We start from the raw sequence: 12,159 nt of genomic DNA on the forward strand, positions 1-12,159 counted from the left end.
GTTATGCAAATCTTCCCACATCGTGACGTAGACATGTGGGGGCGTGTTTAAACAAGGCGGTTTAGGAGGCGTGGACCAGTCTTAACTTTTATAAAGAATATCTCTTTGGGTTTGAGACTTTAGTCTTTGCAACTTTAGGGATATTATCTATTCACGGACAGCTTGTAACACTCCAAAGAGAAAGGAAAACTTGAAATCGCATCATATGACCCCTTTAAGTTAGCAGCAGCTTCACAAATTGCAATTGATTATGTTGTGAGTTCATTCTGCTGGACATTCTGTCATAAGGTCTTTTGTAATCTTTAGTGATTACAAAGGCTGGTCCTGTTTACATCATGCTGTGGCTGAGGGATACACACAGACAATAAAAATTCTCCTGGTAGCCAATGTCAAACTACTGGACGAAACGAATGAGGATGGGGTAAGCGGCGTAAAAATCCTAAACAACACAATCAGTTCGAGAAATACAATTACTAAGCCATAGGTAAACCACTGAAGAAGATCCAAACTTAACATAGTCTCACGAATGCAGTTCTTTTGAACTTTCTATTCATCAAATGCTCCTGAAAAACAATGTATCACAATTTCCACAAAAATATTAATATTGAAATATGAACTGTTTTCAACATTTATAGCTACTACATACATTTTTAAAATATATTAAAATAGAAAACCGTTTTAGAAAACAGTTTTTAAATTCTAATAATATTTCACAGTATTACTGTTTACACTGTATTTTTGATCAAACAAATGCATCAAACTAAGTAATTATTGTCCTTTATGATTATAATTGAACAACACTGCTTATTAATCACATGTATGCTTTAACAGAACACGGCCCTTCACATAGCTGCACAAGCGGGACATGTAGGTGCTGTTTTGCTGTTATTGGACAGAGGAGCTGAAATCACTCTCAACAATGCTGACAACTCTTTTTTGCATGAAGCTGTGCGTAATGAGAAAAAAGATGTAGTGAACGCTATCATCGAAAGTGAGAGGTAAGGAGACATCCACATTCAAGATGACCACCTTTTGGAAGGCAGTATTAATTTTAATATAAAAAAATTACTCGGATTCCAGATTAATAATAATATATGAATTAACATTGTGAAAATTGTTATTATTATTAATTTTATTGTTAGGCTGATTAGGCTGATTGTTAGGCTGATTATTAGTATTATTACTATTTTTTTTTTTAGCTGAAGCTTTAAGATAAGTAAAATAACTTTGTGTCAATTCAGTATTTCCATCAAAATCATTCCATCAGGATAATTTTTTTTTCTAAAACGAGAAAAAACTATTTTAAACTACTTTTAATAAACACTTTTAAAGTTTCCTTTTCAGTGTTTTGATATATATATATATCAGTGTACAGTAGGATTTTTAATGCAACAGTATGAGAGAATCGGTTGAGGGTCTACCATGGCAAAACTCTGTAATTATGTATTTTGTTATATTTTTTAAACCTATATTGTTTTTCTCCTCTCAGTTTGCCAACAGTTGAAAAAGCTATATTAATTCACTGCAGGTTTGCCGAGGCAATAAAGTCATTTAAAGCGACATCCCGCTGTGCCGTGATGGACATCATAGAGTTTCTCCCAGAGTCTTTCAGGGTCTGTGTATTAACTTCCCACCTTATGGATATCTATGTAAGCTATTGTTTATAAAAAAAATTTGACATTAAACCCCACTCTCTTCTGAACAGCATCTTCTGGACCGGTGTATTTTAGAGTCTGATCATGATGCCAACAGTTCAGATTATCATGTAAGCCTTGCATAAATGTGCAAAAAGTTGCATTAAAGGGTTAGTTCACCCAAAAATGAAAATTCTGTCATTAATTACTCACCCTCGTGTTGTTCGAAACCCTTAAGACCTTCGTTCATCTTCGGAACACAATTTAAGATATTTTTGATGAAATATGAGGGCTCTCTGACCCTCCCATAGACAGCAAGGTAACTACCACGTTCAAGGAAGGGAAAAGTACCAAGATGATCGACAAAGAAGTCCGTGTGACATCAGTGGTTCAACTCTAAAGTTACGAAGCTAGGAGAATGCTTTTTTGCATAATTTGTGTTCCGAAGATGAACGAAGGTCTTGTGGGTTTGGAACGACATGAGGGTGAGTAATTAATGACAGAATTTTCATTTTTGGGTGAACTATCCCTTTAAGACTATTAATGAGGTTCCTTAACGCTATAAAGTGCAATTGTTCAATGATGTTGGCAGATCAAGTATGATTTTCGGTGGCTTCAAGCTCCTATACAGCTAAAGAAGTATGCCAAAACAGACAAAACAATGAAGTTCCAACCTTTGGCAGCTGTGAATGTAAGTCCCCTTAAATTCTATTACATTATATATATATATATATATATATACATAAAAGCAGTTGTGGCTGCCAGATCTTTACCATAAAAAATATGATAGCAACATTTTGAGAATTGTAAAACAAATGTTTTACAGATTGTAATTTTACAAAAAAAAAACAACAACAACTGTATATTTCATTAACTCATATAATGTAAATATACCAACCTACTAAAGTACTAAAATTGTATATTTCAGTAACTTATAAAATGAAAAACCATACTAATTGAAGTGTAAATAACTGTAAATTGCTAGGTGACTTGGTCTTTTTTACTTCTAAATGCTGCAAATTTAAAAGTATTTTACTTTTAAGCATTATATATACACTCTCAGAAAAAAGGTACAAAAGCTGTCACTGGGGCGGTACCTTTTCAAAAGGTACACTTTTGTACCTTTTAGGTACTAATATGTACACTTTCGGTACTAATATGTACCTTTAAGGTACCAATATGGACTCTTTAGGTACAAAGTTGTGCCTTTTGAAAAGGTACCACCCCAGTGACAACTTTTGTACCCTTTTTTCTGAGAGTGTATATACACATTGAATCTAGTGATATCTGACTTTTAGACCCCATTGTACACTATACATTCTAAAATACAAAGCTCCTATTCTTTCTGCAACCTAAAATAGTGTGAGAATAAATTGTAACTCTTGCACCACACTAGGCCATGGTGCGGTACAACCGTCTGGAGCTCCTCACTCACCCCGTGAGCCAAAAATACCTGGAGATGAAGTGGTATGTTAAAGATGTTCTGTAACAGTTCTGGTCGTGATGTTTTAAGTCACTATGATATGCTAATTTCTACAGTCCTATACAATACAGTCACTGCATTTTACTTCAGAGCATCTGGTTAAAAATAGCAGCAGTGCAGTGTTAACATCACTTCAAACAAATAGACTGGTTTACATAAGCATTTGAATATCCTACTGATATTGTGTTTTATTCGGACAGGAAGGCGTATGGAAGCAAGGTTCATTTGCTCAACCTGGCTGTCTACCTGCTTGGCTTGTTGCCCCTCACATACCTCATCCTCAATCTGAGACCGAAGCAGGAAGTTTTTGGCAACAACACATCTGTCATCATGGTGCCCGTATCTTTTAGAGAGGTAGACAGCCTTTGTTCAGAGATCTCTGGCATCTTGTAGGGAAGAGATGAGCTCAAAAGAGTTGAAGTGAACACAATGTAGAGTGTAATTCCTGTAATGTGTGGAACAAATGACAGCTGGAGATGCGTATCAGTGACAAGCAGAGAAGGGAAAGGTGAAAGAGAATAATGGTAGTTGAATTTAAATGACAATCAAATTGATTGTGAATTACTATTCAAAGTCACACAGTGTCATAAACGCTAAGAGATAGGGAAATTATATTACCTTTTTTAGATGTATTAATATAATTCTGTCTTCTAGATGTGGTGCTACACATCAGTGGTGTCAAAACACAAGGGAGGGTCTGGGTGTTACTAGAGACAATTTATGGGTCACTTTTCATGAAAAGAGTAGAAAATTCCCATTATTTTTTACATGTTGACTTTAAAATGAATTTAGGCACATCCCATATTTTGGTCAAAATTGTCAATTAAAAAAAGAAGGAATCAGACAACTCCAGAGAAAATTAATGGGACAAATATTCACGCCCAATTAACAACTGTAGGAATGAAGGTCTTGCCTTTCATTTAAATGTAACAAACCATATAATTGAATGTAATCACACTACAATCAATCAATCAATTTTCATTTTCAGATGAACAAAATTCCCATTATTTTTTACATGTTGATTTTAAAATTAATTTAGGCACATCCCATATTTTGGTCAAAATTGTCAATTAAAAAAAGGAATCAGATAACTCCAGAGAAAATGAATGGGACAAATATTCACGCCCAATTAACAACTGTAGGAATGAAGGTCTTGCCTTTCATTTAAATGTAACAAACCATATAATTGAATGTAATCACACTACAATCAATCAATCAATTTTCATTTTCAGATGAACTAACCCTTTAAGAAAGAATTTTGCATTTTTTAAAGGAATAGTTTACCCAAAAATGAAAATCCACTCACTCTCAGGGTCACAAGTTTGCTTCTTCTTAATTTAGCATTACAACACTTGCTCATCAATAGATCCTCTATTGTGTAAAGGCAGTGAATGGGTGCCGCCAGAATGAGAGTCCGAACAGATGATAAAAACATCACAATAATCCACAAATATTCCACATGACTCCAGTCCATCATTTAATGTCTTGTGAAGATAAAAACTGCATGTTTCTAATAAACAAATCCATCCTTAAGATGTTTTTGACTTCAAACTGTTGCTTCTGGTTACAATATGAGTCCTCTATCCATAATAGTGTTTTCTCCAGTGAAAAAGTGGTCTTGTCCGAATCAGGAGAGAAATATGCACAGATCAAGCACCATTTACAAGCAAAAATAGCTCTAAACAAATATGTCAGTGGATTTTGATATGAGAGAACAGCAGGTCATGGACTTTTTCACAGGAGGAAGCTTTATTATGGATTATAGACTCTTTTGAATTATAGAATATAGAATTATAGAATATAGATTATAGAATTTTGTCCAGAAGCAACGGTTTAAAGTTAAAACACTTTAATGATGGATTTGTTTCTTAGAAACTCTCAGCTTTTTACTTCACAAGACATTTATTAGTCATGTGGATTACTTTATTGTGAAATTTTTATCAGCTGTTTGGACTCTCATTCTGACGGCACCCATTTACTGCAGAGAATTCATTGGTGAGCAAGTGTTGTAATTCTAAATTAAGAAGAAGCAAACTTATCTACTTGTGATGAAATGCTAAATTTCTCCAAATCTGTTCTGATGAAGAAACAAACTGAGGGTGAGTAAATTTTCAGCATTTTATTTATTTTATTTTTTTTTGGGTGAGGAATTCCTTAAAAGCACACCAATAATGTCAACTTTTGTCATTATATTGGGGTCAGAAGGACCCATGGTTCTTGTTGTCAAGTTGGCCTAATCTGTTATGCAATGACAAGCCAATTATTCCAGCTATCATTCATAATCACATGCACATCCATTCACATTTGCATTCACTTCCTTATAACCTTGTCCATGTCCCATTACTTAATTTAGTTAGTGTCATTATGAACTGAATGGCATTCATCAACTTCCCACTTATTCATCAGCTCAAGGTTATAATCCCCATGAAATTAAGTATGTCTAATCTTGTACGCATATTACCGTTTATCTTTTTAGAAATGGCACACAATACTCATATTGGCATTAGTATGATCCATTTTTGAGTGTGAGGAACATGCACACACCATAGCAGAGATTTTTAATTTAGCATAATATGCTAGTTGGGTTATGAATGAAAAGTAATACAGTCATTATGTAAATGTGATTAATTTGGCGATAATGTTGTAATGATACTCTCTCTCCCTCTCTCTCTTTTCTCTCCATCCAGCAAAAATGTTTAATCTCAGTCTGTATAATCATGGTGCTTGTCTTGAATGTGTATTCCGTTTGCAAAGAGCTGGCGCAGTTGGCTCAGCAGGTAATAGTTGTGTCATCACTTCCCATGATGCATCCACTATAAATTCCTCTCATACTACTACAGAGACTCTCAGCAGAGGGCAATCAAACCATCACTAATCATAAATGTCATGATGCACATTAAACACACATGCCTTTGCTGTGGGGATTCCCTTGCAGGGCTCTACGCCTTCCAGCCAAGTGATTTACCAATAAAAACACAGCTCAGATTTTGCATGCATTGTTATATACTCTATTGTACTCTGTGCCACTGGCGTTGGTATTCAAATTGCACTATGTTTGGAACCTAAAGGTGATTTTATTTAACCCCTCATATCTTTTACATTACAGCAAATAAATTACTTCACGGACTTCTCGAACCTTGCTGACTGGTGTGCAGCTATTAGCTCTTTAGTCTTTGTCATTCCCATGTGCTTCAATCTAGAGAACACTTGGCAATGGGAGGCTGGAGCTTTCGCCATTCTGACTTCATGGATCGGCTTCCTGCTCTACTTTCAGAGGTCTAGTATTAGTGGTCACATTTTCTAGATTTATCTCAAAGATATTATAGGGTTGCTGATCAATTTAAATTTCTAATCACATTAATTACAGTACATGATATGCTGATTAATAAAATGAAGTGCTGTAAATTGTATTTAGTGTATATGCTGTAAGAAATGCACAAATTTATAGATGGGTTGTCAGCCGATATTTAAGATTTTTATAGATATATCAATATCAGTCGATACTTGATATTGTCCATATTATTACATTTAGAATACACTACTGTTCAGAAGTTTGGAGTCAAAGATTTTTAGGTTTTTTCCAATGTTTTTGTCATTTATGCTCACCAAGGCTGCATCTACTTGATTTAAAATGCCGTAAAAACAGTAATATTGTGGAATATTATTATAATTTAAAATAATGTAATAGATTTGATAATGTAATTAATTACTGTGATGCAAAGCTGCATTTTCAGCATAATTACTCCAGTCTTCAGTGTCACATGATCCTTCAGAAATCATTCTAATATGCTGATTTGGTGCTCAAGAACTTTTCTTATTATTATCAATGTTAGTATATTTTTTGTGGAAACCATTATTTGCAATAGTAAAGAAATGTCTAATTTTTCTGTCACTTTTCACTAGTTTAATGCATCCTTGTAAAAAAAAAATGTTTGGCATCATCTAACACTCACTTAAAATGAATCTTAAATTCAGTAATAATTTATTAGCACTGTGAAATGTAATCTTTTGCAAATCTAAAAATGAATATCCATTTTCTTACTACACATTACAATGTGATTAATAAAGCCACTTTTAGCATTTAATTAATAAATTTTTTATTTATTTCTGCAAAATAGTCTAAAACGTTTGCATAAAACATCTGAATTCTCATATGCCCTTTTCACATGGCAGGTTTGAGCGAATTGGAATTTACGTGGTGATGTTTGGTGGAATCGTTAGGACCCTGGTGTGCATCATGATTCTCTTTATCTTCCTATTGCTCGCATTTGGATTGGCCTTCTACGCTTTGATGCTCCACCAGGTAAGTCCAAACGGAGAGATCATATCAACCCAGCATGACAGACCTGTCAAGTCTTGGCAAATCGGTGTGGTTTGATAATGATGTTTACTGTTTGCTGCTTTCGACAGGATGAGTTCAGCTCCATCAGCCTTGCTCTAGCCCAGACGTTTGTGATGACAGTGGGAGAGCTGAACTACCAGAGCACATTTCTGCACGCTTATGAAAACAGCCGCATGGCGTTCCCCGGGGTCACCTATTTTATTTTTGTGCTCTTTGTGCTTCTCATGCCTATTCTTCTCATGAACCTAATGGTAGGACACTCAGCACTGGCCTGCTGGAAGCCGGCTATTATTGTTAATGATGGCTGCAATTTGTTAGGAGGTATTAGGCTTATTTGTCTAAATCATGTTGCAGATTGGTTTGGCAGTAGGAGATATCGCAGAGGTACAGAGAAATGCAGAGTTGAAGAGAATAGCCATGCAGGTGAGCAGACTGGATATCTCTAATTAATGTAAATTTTTAGCAGTATTCTGCGAAACTGTTTTATAAAACCTAGTAAGATTTAAAGACAAGTATAAGTAGCACATCTAGTGCATCACATTAATCAAGAAAGCACTTCATTACAGATAGATCTTCACACTGCCCTTGAGGAGAAGCTACCTTACTGGTTCCTGAAGCGAGTGGACAAACCATCTATCACCATCTATCCCAATAAATGCAAGGTTTGTCTATCGACAAATGCTATTCCTACTCTGGTCGCACACATTAACTTTTGATAAAATTCTGTAAACTAACATTTTTCAAACAATAGAAAAGACATTTGAGTGAATATTAACATTTAATGACAATCATTTGTTAAACAGAAAGTGCTGATGCAGGCGCTCATTGATGGTGAGATCCAAAACACAGTTCGCACCCGTCTGAACCTCTGCTCGCGGCAGGGAGGGCCTCTGGAGAGAGAGCTGCACAAGCAAAAGAACAGGTGATCTCTTTGTTTTGGGTTTACTCAGGAACACCGACTAGAGCAACATAAAGGATTTGATTTCAAAACTGAGCAGAAACGTTTGTTCCAGTGTGAACTTTTTAGAAAAGATTTATATTTTTCCATCTATTTAACATCACAATAAAAAGTGGGAAGGTTTATCAGCCTTTTTATGCAATAATATGCCTATAAAACCATCTGTCAGAAAAAAATTTGCCAAAACTGTAGCTTTAGAAGTACAACAGCTTGTCACTGAGACATGAAGGTACCTCTGTACCTTTTAACAACATTCAAAAATATATTTGTACCTAAACTACCTTTAAAGGATATATTAGTACTTTAAGATGTATTTTTGAGTGTACAGTCCCAAGCTGTTAAACATCTTTTCTGAAACCTCTACAAAACATTTGGAGCATTTTTTTGTGATGTGGTAGGAAATAATGCACCAAAAGCTTAAAGGGATAGTTCACCCAAAAAAAAAGAAAATTACCCCATGATTTACTCACCCTCAAGCCATCCTACAGTAGACGCGCGTATATGACTTTCTTCTTTCAGACAAATACAGTCGGAGTTATATTAAAAAATGTCCCGACTCTTCCAGGCTTTATAATGGCAGCAGTGGGTAGTGCTCCAGATTTTGAAGCCAAATAAAGTGCATCCATCCATCATAAAAAGTTCTCCACACGGCTCCGGTGGGTTAATAAAGGCCTTCTTAAACGAAGCAATGCATTTGTGTAAGAAACATATTCATATTTTTCAACTTTCCAGCAGATGAGGCAGGACGTAAGTGTAAGCGTAAGCTCTGATGAGAATATGCTAGTCTTGTGAGAACCAAGTTTTGTTTACAGCAAAGGAAAACCAGGCTACTCTTTGGCTTATATCGAAATCCTCCAACATTTTTCGTTACAAATCCTCGTTTTGTACTTTTAATTTGTGACCAGTGTTTTGTTCTGTGTTTCTAGGGTGACCATATTTTATTTTTCAAAAAAGAGGACAGTGGGGGCAGGATGCATACGGGGGTTTGTTGTTGGGTTTGAGGGGGGTTAAAGTAGCCCCCAAAGTAGCGCAATGACCATATCCCAAATATCAAAACTCAAAATATGTCATTTCCATAGCTAAAATGCATATTTTACAGTCAATGTTATGCAGATTGATCATATACACAGCTAAAAGGCTTCCTACCAGTGGCCATCCTTCACAAAACTTAACATCTACCACAGTTTTATCATAGGTAGAATGCAAAATGTTTCAACACAAGCATTGCAGTCAAATGTAAGTAATGCAATATTTTAAACCTTTAACCCAGGTTTTTATGATGGATGGTTGCTAGAGTGACCATGCGTCCTCTTTATGATATGGTCATTGTGCTACTTTGGGGGCTACTTTAACCCCCCTCAAACCCAACAACACCCCTCCCACCTCCTGTATGCATCCTGCCCCCACTGTCCTCTTATTTTTGAAAGCTAAAATAACTTATGGTTATGTCATATATGGTCACCCTAATGGATTCACTTTATTTTGCTTCAAAATCTCGACCACTATTCACTGCCATAATAAAGCTTGGAAGAGCCAGGACATTTTTTTATAACTCCAATTGTATTTGTGTGAAAGAAGAAAGTCATATACACCTAGGATGGATTGAGGTTGAGTAAATCATGGGGTCATTTTCATTTTCGAGTGGACTATTTCTTTAATATCTAATCACGTTGACGCATGTAAGTGAAAATAAAGCTATTGTAGGTTGTTTTAAAATCTGAACACTACAAACCAGGGTTATTATCATTAACTACAACTAAAACCATTAAACAAAATCATTTTTAGAACTTGAAATAAAATAAACATTACCTAAAATAAAATATTTTGCAAACTTAAGCTAGTTATCAAAGAAATATTTCTCATTTTGTTTAATTTGTTGAACTACTAAACTAACAAAAACTTAAAAACTATATAGATGTATTAAAAAAAACTAATGACAAAAGCACAAAAAAGTACTAAAGTTTTAATAGTATATTAATGATACTAAAATAACACTGCCACAAACCTGTCAGACTTGTGGGAGAGCAGCCTCTAGTGTTCATTAGACATAATGCACCATCAACCACACATTCAAATGCATTAAGCAATTAGGAGTTTTGTTTGCAGCATCAATTCAAATTAAATTCAAATTCAAATATGAATGGCACAGCTCTAATTCACATATCTCACCTACCTTACTTTTAGAGAGTTTCAGATAAAGCGATGTATTTTCAAAATAATATTTGAAATTGAGTCTGCTTATAAGGTTCATAACAAACACCAGCATTCTCGACCACTATTCACTGCCATAATAAAGCTTGGAAGAGCCAGGACATTTTTTTATAACTCCGATTGTATTTGTGTGAAAGAAGAAAGTCATATACACCTAGGATGGATTGAGGTTGAGTAAATCATGGGGTCATTTTCATTTTCGAGTGGACTATTTCTTTAATATCTAATCACGTTGACGCATGTAAGTGAAAATAAAGCTATTGTAGGTTGTTTTAAAATCTGAACACTACAAACCAGGGTTATTATCATTAACTACAACTAAAACCATTAAACAAAATCATTTTTAGAACTTGAAATAAAATAAACATTACCTAAAATAAAATATTTTGCAAACTTAAGCTAGTTATCAAAGAAATATTTCTCATTTTGTTTAATTTGTTGAACTACTAAAATAACAAAAACTTAAAAACTATATAGATGTATTAAAAAAAACTAATGACAAAAGCACAAAAAAGTACTAAAGTTTTAATAGTATATTAATGATACTAAAATAACACTGCCACAAACCTGTCAGACTTGTGGGAGAGCAGCCTCTAGTGTTCATTAGACATAATGCACCATCAACCACACATTCAAATGCATTAAGCAATTAGGAGTTTTGTTTGCAGCATCAATTCAAATTAAATTCAAATTCAAATATGAATGGCACAGCTCTAATTCACATATCTCACCTACCTTACTTTTAGAGAGTTTCAGATAAAGCGATGTATTTTCAAAATAATATTTGAAATTGAGTCTGCTTATAAGGTTCATAACAAACACCAGCATTTCAATACAACTGTGCAGTGGTTGCATCAGTTAACATTTACTTTTTAACTCTCATCTAAGTCTATGAAAGTTGTCAGACATACACTGCATTTGATCCGCTCTTCCCTTCAGGTTGAAAGTGATGTCCTGTTTGCTGGAGAAACAGCATAACCTGCTCAAGCTGATCATCCAGAAGATGGAAATCACTTCTGAGGCTGATGAATACGACGGCCCACATAACCCTAGAGCTCTGAAACAGCCCACTTCCTCCTCATCGCAGAAGTCAAAGTGGGTCCCGCTGCTGCAAGCCATTAGGGCAAAGAAGTAATATTAGAGATGATGACATCATGTGTCAATATAAGCCAAATACCCCGCCATCATTACTTATATTGGCTATATTTTGTTGTGATTTAGTATATAGTTTTAGTTGTTGTTCTTATCTGATTAAGTGTAATTGTGTAATCATGAGCTCATAATGTATGTAGAAGGTTACACTGATATATATGAGTCAGTCTATTAAATCCACGTAAAGTTTTTACTGAACTCTGAAGTGTTTGAATGATATCCAGTGCTTTAATACATAATGAAGATCTTATAGCACCAGTACTGAAAATGAGAAGAGCATTTGGAATTAATGCACTGACAAGCTCCTAATGCAAACTTAAAGACTTGAAACTCTGTGATGCATCACATATAGATTTATCACACCGATCGGTCGAGTCGA

At 34.9% G+C, this 12,159-nt stretch overlaps 1 protein-coding gene across 1 annotated transcript in view; it reads left to right on the forward strand.

The window, feature by feature from the left end:
- LOC107754209 (transient receptor potential cation channel subfamily A member 1-like) overlaps window positions 1-11,856 on the forward strand; it is a 76,801-nt gene extending 64,945 nt beyond the window's left edge. Inside the window, exons 14-28 of the mRNA XM_016570580.1 lie at window positions 307-421; window positions 832-998; window positions 1,529-1,613; window positions 1,706-1,765; window positions 2,227-2,325; window positions 3,031-3,101; window positions 3,318-3,471; window positions 5,805-5,894; window positions 6,224-6,393; window positions 7,291-7,420; window positions 7,528-7,710; window positions 7,814-7,882; window positions 8,026-8,121; window positions 8,263-8,381; window positions 11,568-11,856. Of these exons, the coding sequence (XP_016426066.1) occupies window positions 307-421; window positions 832-998; window positions 1,529-1,613; window positions 1,706-1,765; window positions 2,227-2,325; window positions 3,031-3,101; window positions 3,318-3,471; window positions 5,805-5,894; window positions 6,224-6,393; window positions 7,291-7,420; window positions 7,528-7,710; window positions 7,814-7,882; window positions 8,026-8,121; window positions 8,263-8,381; window positions 11,568-11,763 (1,804 nt within the window). The 3' untranslated portion in view covers window positions 11,764-11,856. The remainder of the gene's footprint in view (window positions 1-306; window positions 422-831; window positions 999-1,528; window positions 1,614-1,705; window positions 1,766-2,226; window positions 2,326-3,030; window positions 3,102-3,317; window positions 3,472-5,804; window positions 5,895-6,223; window positions 6,394-7,290; window positions 7,421-7,527; window positions 7,711-7,813; window positions 7,883-8,025; window positions 8,122-8,262; window positions 8,382-11,567) is intronic.
- Window positions 11,857-12,159: the final 303 nt, after the last annotated feature.

The sequence above is a fragment of the Sinocyclocheilus rhinocerous genome, unplaced genomic scaffold (assembly GCF_001515625.1).
Source record: "Sinocyclocheilus rhinocerous isolate Xijiao unplaced genomic scaffold, SAMN03320098_v1.1 scaffold442, whole genome shotgun sequence".
Classification (NCBI taxonomy): domain Eukaryota; kingdom Metazoa; phylum Chordata; class Actinopteri; order Cypriniformes; family Cyprinidae; genus Sinocyclocheilus; species Sinocyclocheilus rhinocerous.